Below are 18,657 nucleotides of genomic sequence, written 5' to 3' on the forward strand. Positions count from 1 at the left end.
TATAGTAAACTTGACCCCCTCCCCTGGGAAACGCGAGACCCCAGGGTCATACGATTGACATTTTTGTAAAGGACCTCAAAACCTTTCTATCTATGAAAAGTATTTGATTCTTCCATTTCCAGAATTTCAGAAGATTTTTAGCCTATTTGACACTTTTGACCCCGCCCCTAAGGCCCCTGGGGGTCAGTCATAGAAAATTTGTTAATAGGATTTAACAGCCATCTCATACTGATAATTCTAACATTTGACTCATTTTCTATTACATAAGACCAAATAATGCTCAAAAATGTGTTTTCCTTATATATATACTGTAGTAAACTAAACCCCCTCCCCAGGGGGACGAGAGACCCAAGGGTCATATAATTCACAATTTTTGTAAAGGACCTTTCTATCTATGAAGAGTATTTTATTCTACCACATCTTTGAGTAGAGAAGAAGATTTTTGAAATTTTACTCAATTTTACCCCTTTTGGCCCCTCCCACAGCCCCCTGAGGGGGTTGTGCAAAATTTTATTGAAATTGGTTGCGCAGTTTTAGAGAAGAAGTCGAAAATGTAAATTGTTTACGGACATACGACGGACGACGCACAAGGGAAGACGGACAAAAGGCGATTAGAATAGGTCACGTGAGACTTCGTCTCAGGTGACCTAAAAATGTCTGTAATACCACAAAATGTCTGTGATACCACAAAATGTCTGTAATAACAGGAAATGTCTGTGACACCACAAAAGAATCTCACTAGAGGGGGGTGAATGATTAATAAGTGATGACTTACATCATACAATCCTGATACATAATTCAAGCAGTTTACATGGTCATAAACAACATATGTAAGCAGTTTAACATATTGCATATTTTGAATTACTTTGAGATATGATTTAAGCAGTTTGAAGCACAGGATTCTATGAGATACTAAAACAGTCTCTATGCATAGCTTATAATATCCTTGGCAGATATCCAGGGTTTAATAACACCATACATAATAAGGAAAAGTCAAGCAAAAGCCTTTTATAAACATACACCACTGGGAGATATCAATTGCACATTGACTTACAAACACCAGGGAGATATCAGCAATTAAGTTAAAATACAATATTTTATAGCTTTAATTCAAGCTTTTCAACAAATTACAAGCCCTGTATGAAGTAGTATGGCTATAATAAAATAGTACCTGGTACACTTAACAAAGATAAATACTTCTCACATCAGGTTAATTCAAAAGTTCCCTTCAAGGAAGAGAAACAATTTGTTTTAAATGACAAAAATGGATATTTTTCAATCCATTACAAACTGCTTGTGTTTGCCCTATAAGTTCCCCTATATAATCCCTACAGTTACAACTTACTGGTGCCCTGTGTATGTGCGGTAACAGCCTCTACACTCAGACCACCGCCGGCTTTCTTCTCCATCTCCTCCCCTTCTAACAGTTTCAGCTCTTCAGCCCTTTTACGTGCGGCCTCCTGACACATCTCGCGTGCACGCATGCCAGACTTAGTTCCCGTGGAGATAGCATCGAGAACCACCTGGTCAATGGTCAGTATGGCTGCCTCATACATTCTGGCCAGGGCTACAGCTGTTACAGTTTTACCTAAAACATACAATGGGCATTAATATTGTTAAGAGAGCAGTTACCATTATAGATAGTCAAAAGTACTAAGATATGAACGAATAAGTAAGAAATTATAATAGAAATCTAATAAGGCATTATGAGATTACAAAAGCTAGATCCAAGAGGGATCTTGATGCCCACCATAAATGTTTTATAAACATTCCTTTCTCTCATTTTCTCTATTAAATCTTTGTCAATTTCAAGATAGCCAAATATCAATTATTTTGTAATTCTGTAATCAATATAAAAACTAAAAATATATAAATGCAAAAATATGCAAAATAATGGTAGCAATTAATTTTAAACTTCGGATTTGAGAAACATTCCTTCAGCCTTTCAAATAACAAAGTCAGAGCATATCTATGAACAGAAACCAGAGATAATTATCAAATTATCACTGTTGTAAGCCTTACCAGACATAGGAGCTCCGTGGACAATGACTGCTATTCCTCTACGGTTACGTGCAGCCGTACCTTCGGGTGTAAGGTCAATACCGAGGTGACGGGCGATAGCAGCTGACACTGGGGTAATCTCCAGCTCACCAACTCCGAGGGCACTAGTGGACCGGGCTAAACAATAGGAGTATTTGTTACTCTTTTGAATCATTAATAGGTTAGAAGAAATAGCATTTTATCTTAATCTAGTTGTTTGCATTATGTTCAACTATTTTAAATTAGGAAATATTTTCTGAATGTCACATTGTATGAAATAAAATTCAGTATCCTATCATATTTATAAGCCAAACTGGTTAACATGGTGTCCTACCTTCACTTTCCTCCTCTTTCCTCAGCCTATCCTCTATATCTAAGGCCTCTATGACAGATGGTGGATGTGATCCAGCAGCCGTACCCAAAGCACCGTCTGTCTTAACCTCGGACTCTTCTCCTCGTCCATCACCGTCTCCACTCTCACCTGTCATAACAACACAACATTAATATTTATTTCAGATCTGTAGAATTGTCTATACAGGCTTACATGCATTGGCTTAAATACAGGTTCTCTTTGTTACCTAAAGCATTTCAAAATGGTTCCTAGCAAAATAGGTTGTAATAAAACTTGTTATATGCTGATGGAAGATTAACTGTGTCTTGATTTCCCCTAGAGAGTCAAGGTCTTGGATGATGACCAACTATTTCACTAGTCGAGTCTTTGGTGTACACATATCAAACTATGTTAGGGTAGTGACTTTGGCCATGAACACAAAGCAGTCCTCAAACCAACCATTACTGGTACGGTTATCTCTACACATACCATCTTTGTCCTCCTCCAATCGAGCCGCCTCTGCTGCAGCCTCTTCAGCCTCCCTTCGTACTCGTTCCATCTCCTCCAGCTTTTTCATTTGCTCTGCAATAAATGTTGTCATCGTTCTGTAATGATTACTGTACTTTCTCATTTGAACTATCAGTTAAATTTTAAGTCCTAAGATTAAAGTTTATCTTATCCTTAACTCTACATGCTGGCTGTAAGTCTTGTAAAATTTTCATTTTGAAAGAGCAATATTTCAATATTTCACAATCTTTCATGAAGTTTTATTATTCAATGATATTAACATTTGATCAGAAATGTTTTAAAGACAGAAAAATAAGAATTGTGTATATAAACATGCCATCGTAGTATTCTGTGAGTTCCGGTGGAAGTTTTTCTGAGGGCCCACGTGGTGGTAGCAGAATGGTGTTCATTTCATCATAACCCTTCATCAGACGTAATATCTAGGAACAAGAAAATGAAATATCCTTAAGGAATGACGAAAGAAAAGGATGATTTCCTTTATTTTTTTAAACTTTCAATCATATTGATGGCTTTCACTTCAATATGAAACTTTTATACAAATATTATACCTTCTCTTCCTCAAGGTAGGTAGAATCAAATTCTAGATTGTAGAACTCGATGGGGAAGCTACATGGGTTTCTGATAATGATGTCCTGCTCATCTCCCGTACTGTGGGGGAGAATTGGTCCAAACTCCACCATATTTCTGTCAAAGTCCAAGTGAGGCTCTCTACCCTGACCTCGACATAGCAACAGAATCCTTTGGCTACTCTGAGCTATTCTTATAAGGATACGCTGCTCATAATATTTCTGAAACAAACATATCATTTGACAATTATATCTCAGATCTAGGGTCTGCATGTATAAAAATATGTGAAGACAGAGAATTCCTCAACAACACAATAACATATTGCTTGAGATTTTCTTCAATGTTATGTTTTATAGAAGTGGACTCAGGACTGTAAACTCCATTTTCAAATACTGCAAATGTACAGATCTTTTTTTTAATTCTACTTTACAACAAAGTGAATAAAACATTACAAGTTACCTCCTCTGTAGGCATGAATTTCACTTGAACATTCTGACGCTGCCCAGGTACCAAAGTTCCAGTGGCAGGCATGATCTCAAAGTGTCGTGGCTTCTGTTTTTCTTGCTTCATCTTACGACGTAAGTGCATTGGAACATGTTTGTCAATCTGTATGACATGAATTACAAAATATTACATTTATGGCTGAATTTTCAACCAGGAAATATAAATATTTAATAAAAACAAAAAAACAATGCCTAAATTGCAACAAAATATTGCATATTGTACATATTTTTACACTGTATATAAACGAAAGGCGAGCTAATTGAAAATCACTGGTATTTTACTGTCGACGAGGGATTACTTCGAAAGGCCGGCTGTATTACTTCCTCGATATGTGGATGAACTAGTTACCTGTGCATATTCTGGGAATGCAGCGCTTGTTTTTATTGGTCGACGCATTTCTATAAACACGCCCATTTCCCCCCAAAATAAGTTTAAGAAAAAACGTGTGTTCGAACTATCTGAGTTGAAATCGGTAAAAATCACTTTCAGTACTGATACATATCTGACATAAGCGACGTTACGCAGAAAATTTCTAGGAAAAGCACACATTTTGCTGATTTACCTGAAAGATGAATTCTCCATTAACGTGAGCATTTATTTGTACATTTAATTAGAAATCTAACATGAACTGTAGGCCTAATGTTAATTGTGTAACAGAAGCCATGCGTTTAGTCAAGGCCCCAAAACAGCACCGTTCATGAGATAGGCCTAGAATCTACATCGATGTCCATAATTATTTACTGGCAGTAAACCACAGAAAATCTAGTTAACTATTAGTCTTTTGTTATATTTCGTAACTAAACAAATTGTTTTATTATAAATGAAGTCGGTTGCATTTACAAAACTGCTGCTGAAAATGTTTACATTCTGTTCGTAAAATTAGGTCACAATCAAACTGTCAGATTGTCTAACCCCCGATCGCAGTTTGTCAACGTCTAAATTAGATATATATAGACTATGTTAATTTATTTAAACTGATTAAAAGTATGCATCATTTACATTGTTAAAATATTACCAACAAGTGGATTGTATTGGCTGGAGCTAAATACCCAGCGTTCTCGCTGACATGACACCTCGTAACTGGCTTGCCCAAACCAGCGTACGGCACATGTTTACATGTATTAACCACTTGATTGGCTGACAAAAGAAAGACCAAATGTTGAATTTTAATGTCAATTTTAAGTGATATCTTTATCTAGATTGGGCCTAAGATACATTGGTGATTTCTTCCACATACATCACATACAAATATACTTTGTTGGAGTGCTGTTTTGTGCACAATATTTCAGCGCAAATAATTTAATTTATTACTTAAAATGTTCATTTTAATTCATTATCTGTTTTAAAAGTCATTATAATGATCATTAATACAGTCTTTAATTCAAAAATCTTTGTGGCAATATTCTAAATACCGTCATTTTTGGGGATCCCATTGTGCCAATTTCAGCGACAAAAATCTTACCTTTACTTCGATCATTTGATGTATTCGAACTGTCGCTAACTAAAGAATTATTGTTTTTTCATGAAAAAATGTGGGTTTGAACTATCCGTCGGTTCAAATTAACCAGGGCATTACCATACAGTATATATATGTAAAGGTAATTAAAACATTGAGTTGTTTGTTCTACACCGAAACTGAGAGGCCATGTCACTACGCAGTTCACGACTGCCAGTGTTGTTTATAGGGCGGGGCTTATGAAGTCAGACTCGACCAATCGCCATGCGCATACTGTTATCCCATTCAATTTGTGCCTGTAGTGATCAAAGGAACTTCCTCCGTCTGTCTGGTAAGTACTACACCTGTGCCTTTCAAAGTAATCCCACGTTGACAGTAAAATCTCCAAAGACCAAACTTTAATTTTTATTAATTTTTAATTAATTTTTATTCTACTACAAATATGTATAATGATACAATGAAGCTGTCACTATCCAGGTTTATTTTAAGTAAACTACCAATGTTGTCCCCCTGTCACTAACGAGAAGGACTTTGCCTGTCTTGAGACTGACCTTTTTGCTGTCCTTGTCTGCAGGCAGTGAGTTCCACTCACACTTGACCTGCTGATGGTTGTGAAGCTGGACTGTGATTACTTTACATTCACCACATTTTGTCTCAGTAAAGTCCAGTGTATCATCAGAGATCTCCATATCTGGCATGGTCACCTTGGCTCGGAGCCGAATCTGAATCACTGGTCCATTAATGATCTAAAAATCACAGAGCATATTGACATTGATTATGAGACCCTTGAAATGTATTATATGCATTATAGAATAAAACCAAACAATATGTATATATGTAGCTACAAGCTATTTCCCACTGATTTTATTGATCAGTCTTAGTACATTTTTGTAGTAGCTAGTCAATGTTATCATTCAAGAAAATAAAAAGTAAAACACAAAGTTTTGGAAAATTGGTTATAATCTATAATGGTTTAAATCAGCATCGGCTGGCACTATAAAGATCTTGAGAAAAATCTGTTCCATGTGTATAGTTTAGTTATGGCATACTCACATTGATGGGAACAACAGTTTCCACAGCGCCCTCGGAAAGATTAGCACCCCTGGGGTCAAAGCTGACCACAAAGTCCACTGTTTCATGGTCAGGTGACCCCGGAAGATTCCTTACTCGGTCCAGCTCTACATGAAATCCAAAATGGTGGATGTCCTCTCGTTCCACCTGGAAGGATGTAGGAAACCAGCCTGTGTTTGTAGCACGGACAATGTGTGTCCTCACTGTCCCCAACACCACATAACCAAAGTCCAGCAGGTACTCCGGCAACTTAGGCCTGTAAGAAAATACAAGGTCTCAGGAAACAAAAGGTACACAAAATCACTGTCTTATTACAACTCTACCTCCAGGTCAAAGAAGTAATATCAATGCTTATACACATCATATACTCACTTGACTTTCTTTCGTTTTGGTCGTCCCTCTGTGTCTGTGGACTCACGAGTCTCATTACTATCAGGTGGGGTAGTGTCTAGTCCAGCATTCAGTCTTGCTGTCTGACTTTGCTGCATATCCCAGGCAAACTCCTTAACAGTCATCCTTTCTAGTTCCATCTGGACCTCAAGCTCAGGAGGCTGGCTCGGGATGTCCTGGATTACAAACATAACTTCATTGTCAGTTTCAATCATAGTGAACAATTTTCAAAATATGTTTCCTCTAAAATAGAATAATTTACAGAGTATTCACTGAGTGAATCATGAAGGGATTCTCTGAGTATGAGATGAGAGTTTTGAGAAAGTCTTCACCTGTGTAAGGAGTGGATCACCAGGTACACGCTGTGATGAGGGGAGACAACTCTGGGGTCGCTCTGTCAGTGGTTTGTTCAATGTCCTACTAGAATAAAGATTCTCTTTGGCCTGTCGGACAGTCTCTTGATAATGTCCTTCTGGGTCGGAAGTCCGTGGAAGGTCCAATGATATCCTTGGAAAAACGCCCTCACCATGAATACAAATCTTGTCCGGTTCAAAGTGAGCTACTTGGATTTGGAATGTTTTAGAAAAAACTTCCGGTACACCAGGAAGGTATTTGATGACTAGTTTCTGTTCTGACAGTGGTTCCACAAAACCCTGTAAAAAGTCAATGGTATCATTACATAATGCATTTATCAGTCAACATATACAACTTAGACTTCAGATGAAGTCCAGATCATGACAGCTAATCAAATTTTGATGATGATATAGACATAGATATTAATTGAATGATAAAAGTTGTGAGCTACTTACAGCATGAGGAACCATGATAGGGACTCCAGGAGCAGGCTTTTTGGTCAGACTGGGGTCCATTCCCATGGCACAAAACTCAAAGCCAACCTTGCCAGTGTTACAGAGCGTTATTTCTGATGAGGCAACTTGGTCATACATCTGTAAAGTAATCATTTAAAGAGGATAAAATACACTTAAACATAATTACAAGAATCTCTGGAGACAAGGAAATAGCTTAGTAAAGGTATTATGTATTTTATATTAGCACATTGTAGTAAGTTTGTGTGTGATAAAGAATGTCATGTTATATCTATGACTATGTTGTAGGAGTGTTAACATTAAACATCTAATGACACCTTAGGTGGATAATACCTTATATAAAGGAGGCATATGACCTTTCCCTGACCTACCTGTTTTCCGTAATCAATCTCCTTGCAGTCTATTTTGTAGTCGACTAAGGAAGCCTCTCCCTTGAGTAGCAGTTCGTATGTAGGGCCTCCTTCCACTTCACAGATTGCCTTGGTCTCTCCCCAGATGTCTGCGTGGCCATAGAAGGTCATGGTGACCTGTTCTGTATCGCCTGGCTGTAGTATACCATATAGGGGCAGGATATCAAACACCTCCTCTACACCAACTGGCGTTTCTTCGCGGTCGTTCTCCAACAAGGCACTAAGGGCACGGTTTGTCTGTAGAGGATCTTCATCTACGGTGATATCACGGAGAGAGGTCAAGCTTAGTCGTAATCCTTCCATCTGGTTTTTATCAACACCTCCCTCTGGGGCTGCCTCCTGCTCCAGCTGACCTTTTTCTGGTCTCTCGTCATCGCTATCAACAGCCTTCAGACTCTCCTCGTCCTGTGTATGGAAGCTAGATTGGTGCTCCTCTGTAGCCTTGTTGTCAAATGAGCGGTCAGATTCTTGTTCCTTGTGTGATTCATCTGCCTCACCATGGATACTGCTGCCTAGCAACACCTCACTCTCCTAGCAACAAAAATATTATCTTTTTAAGTATTCTTTACTCAAATGCTTATAAATGGGTTCATATGGGGGTATTTATGAAACAGTTATAAAAAATATCAATCCCTGACACTTAATAAAAATATATACTAATTAATAAATGAAATTGTGAAAATTGGGTGCTTTAGCTGTATAAAATTGAAGAGATGATTGATTTTATGTAAGAATTTTGCTTTGTAACAAACTCAAGGAGGGAGGTCACGTGACTTGACTATGGACAGGTGTGTGTGATCAAGCTCCAGAGAAACCTATCCAAAAGTATTATTAGGAAGGTTTGTTTAACTTCATCTTGGACTAGTTCGATGAATAAGGTTATAGTTTGAATATTTTGAAGAAATATTGTGTGTAATTTGATTTAAAAGCCATGTCTGTGAATAATAACCAAGGTATGAGTAGTGGTCACCCGGGCCGAGGTGCCCGTGCAGTCATCGATATAGGTAACATTCCTCAGAGTGTAGTGGAATTTCTCCGGGCCGGGAATTATGCATTAGTACAATATGAAGCAGAGGGAGACACAAATGATAACTCCGCAATTACATCAGAAGCCCCTACACAGACATTGTATTCGGAAGCAGTGGAGGGGGGGTCGGGAGCCAACAGCTATCCGGAGGGGTATGGGACGGCAAAACCGGTATTTCTCAGTGAAAGGGATGTGTATGGCTCTATTAAACCCTCTAACATTGATTGGATTGCTCATCATGAAATATTTATTGCTCTCAGTAATATAATTCCTGGGGAAAATATCAGAGGCATTCAACGTACAGGTAAATACTGGCGTTTGTATGTGGACAATATCTCTGATAGGATTTCTCTCCTGACTAACGGTGTCACAATGCGCGGGAAAAGTCTTTTTCTGTTGCCGGAAAACCCAAATATCCCTAAATTTAAAGCCGAAAAAACCACAAAGATTAAAGTCTCTAACGTGCTGTTATCTGCAGATGATGGACTGATTAAAAAATTGTTGTCAGAACAGGGATGCGTCGTTCTTAGCATGCATAGGGAAAAACTAAGGATAAATAATCGCTTGACGAATTGCGATATTGGTGTCCGTGTATTAATTGTAGAAAAACTTTTATCTAATTTACCAAAAACTTTGAAAATGGGAAAATACTATGCTAATGTATGGTACTACGGTCAACCTAAACAGGAAAATGTAGGCCCAGGGGTGCTGAGATCCAGTACACATTGAGTAAAATGTAAAAAACAGGGACACTTGGCATCCGAATGTCAGAAGGGCTGGATCTGTAACTTTTGTGGACAGGAGGGTCAAAGACAATTTGAATGTCCAGGCACTGTTGTAAGTACCGCTGATTACACATTACCAGATGGAACTGACGACTGTTAGGAGAGTTAGTGATCGGAACGGAACGGAAGTGACGTTAGAGAGAAGAGTGGACGGAAGGAGATGACAGAGAGTCGGGGACAAAGAAGTATTCCAGCCGACGACCAGAGGAGCTTGAGTCAGGGATCTATGGAGAGGTTTCTGACGAAAACCCCAGGGCGCGACAGGGATTGAAGTAATTCGAAAACCAGGACTCCGCCATCCACAGGAAAAGAAAACAAGAGGCCCATGGGCCTTAACGGTCACCTGAAAATTTAAGCTATTTGGACCCCACTGGGCTCCACCCCTTAGCCATTGGGGATGAGACAGGGTCAAAATGACATAATTCTTGTGGTTATAATGTGAATCAAAAGTTTGAACAATTTCCAGTAGAAAAGAAATAAAATATACCTAAGAAGTATTCAATATAAACTATAGTCTCCTCCCCAGGGGCAAACAAAGAGGCCAAGGGTTATAAAATTCACAATTCTGATAAAGCACCACAATATCTTTAGATCACCAGGTCCAATAATAGCATTATAACAAAGGACATGAACTCTATAATATAGTTACCGTCGAAAAATTTCCTTTTTCAAACTCATCCTAGATCTTGTTGATATAAGGCTACATACAGAGTTTCATCAAAATCAGTTCACATTTACCAAAGTTATCTTGTTCACAAGCACAATGATAAAATTAGAACAAAGGGCAATAACTTGTACGTTACTGTCGAATAATTCCCATTTTTGAACTCGTACGAAATCTTGTTGATATAAGAAGGCTACATACAAAGTTTCATCAACCTCGGTTAACATTTACTCAAGTCATCATGTTCACAAAGTAAAGTTAACGCACGATGGACAATAGGCTATTGCAGTAGGTCACTATGACGTATGGTCAGGTGACCTAAAAATAGTAACAGTGACCTTGACCTGGCAATCCTGAAACTGTATCTTGTCGAAAATATTATGGTCCTTTAAATTTGTGTGAAGTTTGATCAAAATCACTCAAGGAATGAAGCCGCTACAGCACTGAAAAGGATTTTCTAAAAAAAAAAAAAATCGGTGACCTTGACCCTGCAACCTTGAAACTCAAACTTTTTCAGTCCTTTGTATCTGTGTGCAGTTTGATCAAAATCACTCAAGGAATTAACGCACGACGGAGTACTGACAAAGAAATTATCTAAAAATAGTAACAGTGACCTTGACCTTAGTCTGGCAATCTTCACACTCAAACTTGTCCGAGATATTGTGATCATTTGTCTATGTGTGAAGTGTGATCAAAATCACTCAAGGAATGAAGCCGCTAGAGTGCTGATAGGGATTTTCTAAAAATAGTAGCAGTGACCTTGAACTTGACCGAGCAACCCTGAAACTCGAACTCGTCTGAGATCTTGTTAATATTAAGCTACATACAAAGTTTCATCAATCTCGGTTCACATTTACTCAAGTAATCGTGTTCACAACAAAAAGTTAACGCACGACGGACGACGGACGACGAAGGACAAAAGGCTATCGCAATAGGTCACCGTGACCTAAAAACCCTAAAAAGCCAAAAAAATGACTTCGTTTATTAATAGATGAATAATTTGCATGTTATTTCCCTTAATGCACAGGGCTTAAGGGACAAAGGGAAAAGGCATAGATTATATGAATGGTTGAAGCATCAGAAATTTCAAATCGAGTTCCTTCAGGATACTCATTTTACCAATGATATTAAAAATAAAGTGGAAATTGAAGTTACAAATTTCGCTAACAATTCCAATAGCTTTGGTAAGTCCAATTGTAGAGGTGTATCTATTTTTATAAGCAAAAAGACCGATATCTGGGTTGTATCAGTTAGACAAGACATAGATGGACGCTTATTGATTATCAATGTTGAACTGGCGGATAATTACTATACGCTAGTAAATATGTAGGCACCAAATGACGAAAAATCACGAGATATGTTTTTCAAAAATTTAAAGAAAATGGTCGATGAGTTCGCTCAAGGCTCTATTATTGCAGGGGGCGATTGTAATGAAGTTGTTGATCACGCCGATAGAATTTTTAGAAATAATAACAAAACTGTATTGAGAAAAACCTACGGTTTTAGTCAGTTCCTAAAATCTAATAAGCTTATTGATATTTGGAGGATTAAGAATAAATTTAAAAGACAATTCACATGGCAGCGGAAGAGTACAGGTGAGGCTAGCCATATATATATTTGATATTTATTTAGATATGTTTTTGATTTCAGAGAACCTGGGCAACATTGTCTCCTGTGACATTCGTCCTGCTCAAATTAAGTATATTGACCATTTAGCGATATCTCTTAAAATACAACATAATGCAAACGCCCAGGGCATGGGGATATGGAAATTAAATAACAGTTTATTACAGGAAGCTGGTTATAAAACAATGGTAAGAAAAGTGATAAAAGGTTTAAAAGAAGAGCAGACCGTGCAAAAAATGGGGGAGGCTCAGTTTTGGGATTACTGTAAACATAAGACAATAGATTACTGTAGGAATAGAAGTAAAAGTGATTCAGTAAAGATACGGCACATGGAGAAACAGTTAGCTGATCTAGAAATACAAAACGATCAGAGTCCATATGAAATGCTGAAAGAAAGAATATCGGAATTAGGTAGAAACTTAGAATCTCTTTATGAGGAAAAAGCCGGAGGAGAACAGGTAAGATCAAGGGTAGCATGGGTGGAAAATGGGGAGAAAAATACAAAATATTTTTTGGGGATGGAAAGACAAAGGCAAACGAAAAATAAAATAACAAATATCAGGCAGGATGATGATATTGTAAGTGACCCCGAGAAAATATTAAAAGAAATTGAATTGTTTTATTCAAATCTCTATAGCAGTTCATGTATTGATAAAAGGGAGATAACTACGTACATTGATAGCTGTGATGTTAATTATACGTTATCGGAACACGAAAAGTTATCATGTGAAGGTGAGTTGAAATTAGAGGAACGTACAGCCGCAGTGAAGAACTTGAAGTTGAACAAAAGTCCTGGCAGTGATGGTCTTACTGGTGAATTTTATAAAACTTTTTGAAATGACATCGCAAATATCGTTTTGGAGTCTCTAAATGACGGATTCAGGAAAGGTGAGTTAAGTAATACGCAGAAACTTGGAGTTGTAACTCTCATTTATAAGAAAAATGACCCAAAATTGCTACAAAATTGGAGACCAATTACTCTGTTAAATCTAGATTATAAAATAGCGGCTTATGTATTGGCAACAAGACTGAAACCACTGATGCAACGCCTGGTAAGTACAGATCAAAACGGATATATTAAAAACAGATTTATTGGTTATAACATAAGACAAATTCAGGACATTATAGATTATTCCAAGAAATTTAATATTGATTCGTGTTTGCTCGTTTTAGATTTCACTAAAGCTTTCGATACGATAGAGTGGGATTTTATGTTTGGATGTTTAGATAAGTTTGGTTTTGGCCAATCTTTTATTAAATGGGTTAAGGTGTTATATACCAATATCAAAGGCTGTGTTAAAAATAATAACTGGTCAACCGGAAGTTACAAAGTGGCACGTGGTATCCTGCAAGGTTGCCCCCTCTCATGTTTGACCTTCGTCCTAGCAACGGAAGTACTGGCTCAGAAAATGAAAACTGATGCAAACATTAGTGGTATCAAAATACAAAGTAGGAAAATAATAATCTCTCAACTAGCCGACGTCACTATGTTATTTCTGAAGTATAGAGAAATCAATAGAGCATCAGATATTGTTGAACAGTTTGGGAAAATATTTGGTTTAAAATTAAACAAATCTAAAACGGAGGGGTTATACTTTGGTTGTAACAAAAATAAAAATAATACCTTCATGGGTATAAACTGGGTTAAGCAAATCAAGTCGTTAGGTATACACTTTGGTACAAACTTAAAGGTATGTTCAAATCTTAATTGAGCAGACAAAATAACAAGTATTGATGCCCTAATTAAAAATTGGAAAAAAAGAAAACTGTCCATGTTAGGAAAATCTGTTGTGGTGCAGTCTTTATTGATAACACAAATTACGTACTTAGCAAGTGTCCAATATATAAGTAACGATCAAATTAAGGAAATTGAAAGGAAGATTTATCGATTTTTTTGGAACGATGGACCAGAGCGTGTTAAACGTAGTGTAATGATTGGTGATAAATCGGAAGGTGGTCTATTTATTCGGGATGTTGAATCCCATATTGATGTTTTAAATGTATCCTGGATAAAAAGGTTATTGTCTACTGAAGATTCGTCTTGGAAAGTGATTCCAAATTATTATTTAGACAAACTAGGTGGACAATTGTTCTATTGTTTCCCTATTCAAACTATATCTCGATAGAAAGTTACTGTTACAATGATACAGAGATATGAAATTATTAAAGAATATGTCAATGTACTTAAATGAAGAACAAAATAATTAAAAGATGATTAAAAGAATAAATGAATAAAACATTGTGCAATGATGATAAACCTTGGGGCTCTGAGCGCTTCGCGCTTAAAATGTAGTTATAACAGTTTAATGTATAGATTTTAAATGTAAAAGATGGTGGTTGAGATAAGATAAGTTGTTGATAAGAGATAGTTGTAAAGGAGAGAAGGTGGTTGAGGTGAAACGGTAGATGAGACGAGATGGTGGTAAACGTGAGATATTGGTTGAGACGAGATGAGGGTAGAAGTGAGAGGCTGTTGAGACGAGATAGTGGTAGAAGTGAGATGGCGGTAGAAGTGAGATAGCGGTAGAGACGAGATGGTGGTAGAAGTGATATGGCGGTAGAAGTGAGATAGCGGTTGAGACGAGATGGTGGAGTGATATGGCGGCTGAGACGGGATGACTAAAATGAAATGGTGAGATGGTGGTTGATACATATACGAGATGTTAGTTGGGATGAGAGGAGAGAGATAAGTAGAGAGCATGCTGGGAGGTATGTATAAGAATTGTATTGAAAATGAATGTGTAAAATCCAAGAGTCAAAACGGAAAATATAATATTTGTTTTATATACGCCTGAGACTATATGAATGAGATTAGATACAGGTGTAATGAGCCAATATCTGAGAAAAAACTGAGCAAAAAAAAACAACAAACTCAAACCTTTGTCGGTTCAAAGTCAGCCTTCTCCTCTTCTTCCTTGACCTCTTCCTTTTCGTCCAGTTGTGTCTGTGACGGTTCCTGTATAAGGACAGCGATCTCAGGCTGGACCTCCGTCGCCTCCTCTGCAGCCTCCTCAATCTGAGGTAATGTCACCACAGGTTTGGGCGGATGTCGGATCACCACATTTGGCTCCTTTCCCACCAGGAATGACCAGCGATACTTCACCTCCATTGGACTGTTGTTGGTGATGTTAACATAGCGAGTAACCTCAGTATCATTGAGGATACAGCCAAAGTCGACCACAGTCTTCTCAAAGTCAATGTTGGGGAAGTAGACCTCACCTCTCAGGGCTATGTAGTCCTAGGTAAACACAGTAACATATGGAGTAAAAGGTCTGTCACAAAAATCAAAGGATACAAATACTTTCGATGTAAATTTTTTTTTATTGTAATAAATCTAGTGATTGACAAAGATCAGAATCTTGGTATGGCATCCTGTTCTTTTAATTGAAAAGCAACTTAATAATGAGAATGACTTTGAATACAAAATGTATGTACCAACTTTTATAATAGAAGTAACATGCATATGTCTGGTCAAACTTACGATATGTGGATGTTCCCTGTAGGTAACATGGAGGATCTCATCGATGGTTCGTATATGGAGGTCATCTTTATAGGCCGGGTCAAACTGGATAGTCAGGGTATAATCTTCGTTCACATCCAGTCGAACTTCCTGTGTTACATAAAACAACAATCATATCAGACTTGAATTTATACAACTGTGAGACCTAAATCCTATTTTGTTCAGAATTTGTTGGTATAAATATTGATCTTGAGTTTTGTGCTTGGCATCACCTATCAATAGAATTACTCTTAGCATTGCTAACAAAAAGGCTTAATCCTGTTTCGTTTCCTCGCATATCCTTGATTTTTGAAAGCTAATATCTCATATTTTCTTATAAAAGTAATGAGGAAGGTTGGGGTGAACACTTACCATTTCCGAGGTAGCCGAGCCATCATCCAGTATGATCTGGAATGGATGCTGTAACTTGAGGCCGGTAGATAAAGGCAATGTAGATACATTGGTCATCTTCAGCTCCCTCACCTGAAGGGAAAGTTCTTCATCTGGCTTCTGGAAAGTTAACAAACATCTACCATGAACATCTTTGAAACAATAATTTGATAACGTTTATATGGTTGTTCTTTTACACACTGAGAACATTTTCTAATAATTTAGAATATTTTTACTTTCAATTACAGTAATTACTGTGGTTCAAATGGAAAAGCAACATGGAGTGGCAACACCCTCCTAGATAAGACAAAATCAAACAGTCGCAATTTAACACAGACAGCAAATCAATCAGGCCTAAATCTGATGAAGGTGTACCTTTATATTTATTTAATGAGAGAGAGAGACTCTTTACCTTGTCCACCCTGAAGTAAACAGCTTTGGTAGAGAACTCCAACAGAGGACTGATGAAGTCAGCAGACACGTCCACTCTCATGATCAACTCCTTCCCTCCTTGACGGCCAATGATTGCGTGACACAGTAGCCTCTCTTTAACACTCTGGGGACTGAAAGACAAAAATCACAAAATTATTTAAAACTTTCAACTTATTTTCTTTGATTTACTAGGAGTTGTCCTTACAACTGACAGAAATTAATTACATGAACAGTATAGGATATATATTACAAATCTACCAACCCACCACCTCTCTTTAACTCCTGTTCCCTTCCCCACACATCAAACTACAAATTCACCAACCTGTCAACCATCCCCTCGATGTGCATGTCCATACTGGCACCAGGGGGCAGGTCAAACCTGTTAGGGTTCAGTCTGAATATAGGCCGTCTTGGTTCAGGTGGCGGAGGAGTGTTCTGAAAATCATAACATCACATTACAGTACAACTTAACTATTACCAATGGCTTAAAACTTCCGTGTTTCTATCATAGCTCAATTCTTAAGCTTCTACAGCTGTACCAACGGTTGTCAATTAAAAAGAGAGATTTCTAGATAGTTAAAGCACAAAATATAACGAATTCTCTTGATTTGTACCTGTTTATTTATACTAATTTAAAACCAATGTTTATACAACAATGCTCAAGAGTCATGGCATCTGAAATAAAATCTGTTTCATTGTCCAGCAGGATATACATTATGTTTGAAATCCATTTTTATTGAAAACAAAAAAACCAGCTGTAATAAAGACTGGAATGTACCTTGAACTTCATGTCAAGTGCATTGTACGATGCCATTTCCTTTTTGGCCTTGGCGATAGGACCAAAACCATCCATACTCCAAACAAGTTGCTGGTGACGCCGGCTCTTGTTGGTCAAAGTGAAAGTCTTCTGGAGTGGCCGGTTACTAGTCAATGATATACAAAGTAATATTCATTAATATAACATTCTCTGTTAATTCAAATAACAATATACTTAATTTGTCTTAAGAATTTGCTGGAAAAAACCAGGTTACATGGAGGTTGGCATTCTTTTATAACCAGAGGTTTGTCTGATATTTACTGAGGTATCGGGACAATGACCTACCTGAAATTGGGTCCAAGGTTAAGGTGAGGGGTCAAAGGAGGGTCAGACACGATGGTTGTACCCTGTCCATAGGCAGTCAGGGGGATATGTCGCACCTGACTCTCAAAAAAGTTCACCTGCAGCTTATCCTGGAACCTGTCAGTATTATAGTGTAAATATGTAAATTGGAATCAGAGAGATATTCAAGACTGGGGTATATATTAATTACCTATGAGAACATAATTTGTGCTAAACATCACAGGTAAATTAGTTGTATAGTTTGCTTATTACTTCATTTAGCGATCAGAACCAAAAAAGAAAATAGGACCAAATAAGCTCACCAGTGATCGATACACCTTACCCTATGTTCATTTCAATGTTACATTCTGTAACCATGACAACCAAATGACATCTAATGTCAACAGAGAAGGTGATTCAAGCATAAAAGGTATAAAAAGAAAAGGACTACATTTTTTTGTATTTGGGTATTGTTTGGTGACAAATGTTTTATTCATCAAGTCAGTGATGCCACTGTTTGCACTCACCTCACACAATCATTGAGGTTAGCTGTTACTGTCAGCTCCAAGGTCTTTTCTGCTGGGATTTCTCCTTCTGAGGGTTCCACATGGAACACAGATTTATTTCTTACCTATAAAAATAAGTTCAAGTCTGGTATTCTTCAACCATCACATTTATAAAAATTGGGGGGGGGGGACCATTTATTCATCCATCTGATAATATGCGAGTATGTTGCTTGACTTACCATGTGTGCTGTGAACTTGGCTGGGATGAGAGACTCATTGGATAGAGTCACTTTCATAGGTGTGTCTGTCAGTACTGGGATCACATTCCAGTCTAGGTCCATCGGAGAAATGTGTACAACAGGACCCTCTCCTGTACAACTCATCTGGACAGACTACAAAACAGAGGGTTCTGTTCATACTGCAGTATTCTTTGTAAGTTTAATACACAGTGTCAAACTACAACAATATAGATATCCATATTTTAATTTGTAGGGTTACCTAAACA

General features: G+C 37.6%; 1 protein-coding gene across 4 annotated transcripts in view; it reads right to left on the reverse strand.

Moving 5' to 3' along the window:
* Window positions 1-18,657, reverse strand: part of LOC138316006 (hydrocephalus-inducing protein homolog) — a 77,510-nt gene that overhangs the window by 46,276 nt on the left and 12,577 nt on the right. For all 4 annotated transcript variants that reach the window (XM_069257481.1, XM_069257483.1, XM_069257482.1 and 1 more), the window contains exons 15-36: window positions 18,392-18,544; window positions 18,174-18,277; window positions 17,650-17,784; window positions 17,326-17,470; window positions 16,870-16,982; window positions 16,528-16,678; window positions 16,098-16,235; window positions 15,708-15,836; window positions 15,105-15,464; window positions 8,086-8,655; window positions 7,697-7,834; window positions 7,220-7,540; window positions 6,870-7,063; window positions 6,480-6,753; window positions 5,978-6,172; window positions 3,926-4,072; window positions 3,448-3,687; window positions 3,216-3,318; window positions 2,861-2,953; window positions 2,375-2,521; window positions 2,023-2,178; window positions 1,346-1,588 (exon numbers count right to left, since the gene is read on the reverse strand). In XM_069257481.1, coding sequence (XP_069113582.1) covers window positions 1,346-1,588; window positions 2,023-2,178; window positions 2,375-2,521; window positions 2,861-2,953; window positions 3,216-3,318; window positions 3,448-3,687; window positions 3,926-4,072; window positions 5,978-6,172; window positions 6,480-6,753; window positions 6,870-7,063; window positions 7,220-7,540; window positions 7,697-7,834; window positions 8,086-8,655; window positions 15,105-15,464; window positions 15,708-15,836; window positions 16,098-16,235; window positions 16,528-16,678; window positions 16,870-16,982; window positions 17,326-17,470; window positions 17,650-17,784; window positions 18,174-18,277; window positions 18,392-18,544 — 4,249 coding nt within the window. The remainder of the gene's footprint in view (window positions 1-1,345; window positions 1,589-2,022; window positions 2,179-2,374; window positions 2,522-2,860; window positions 2,954-3,215; window positions 3,319-3,447; window positions 3,688-3,925; window positions 4,073-5,977; window positions 6,173-6,479; window positions 6,754-6,869; window positions 7,064-7,219; window positions 7,541-7,696; window positions 7,835-8,085; window positions 8,656-15,104; window positions 15,465-15,707; window positions 15,837-16,097; window positions 16,236-16,527; window positions 16,679-16,869; window positions 16,983-17,325; window positions 17,471-17,649; window positions 17,785-18,173; window positions 18,278-18,391; window positions 18,545-18,657) is intronic.

Source organism: Argopecten irradians, chromosome 2, assembly GCF_041381155.1.
Source record: "Argopecten irradians isolate NY chromosome 2, Ai_NY, whole genome shotgun sequence".
In the NCBI taxonomy this organism is placed as follows: Eukaryota; Metazoa; Mollusca; class Bivalvia; order Pectinida; family Pectinidae; genus Argopecten; species Argopecten irradians.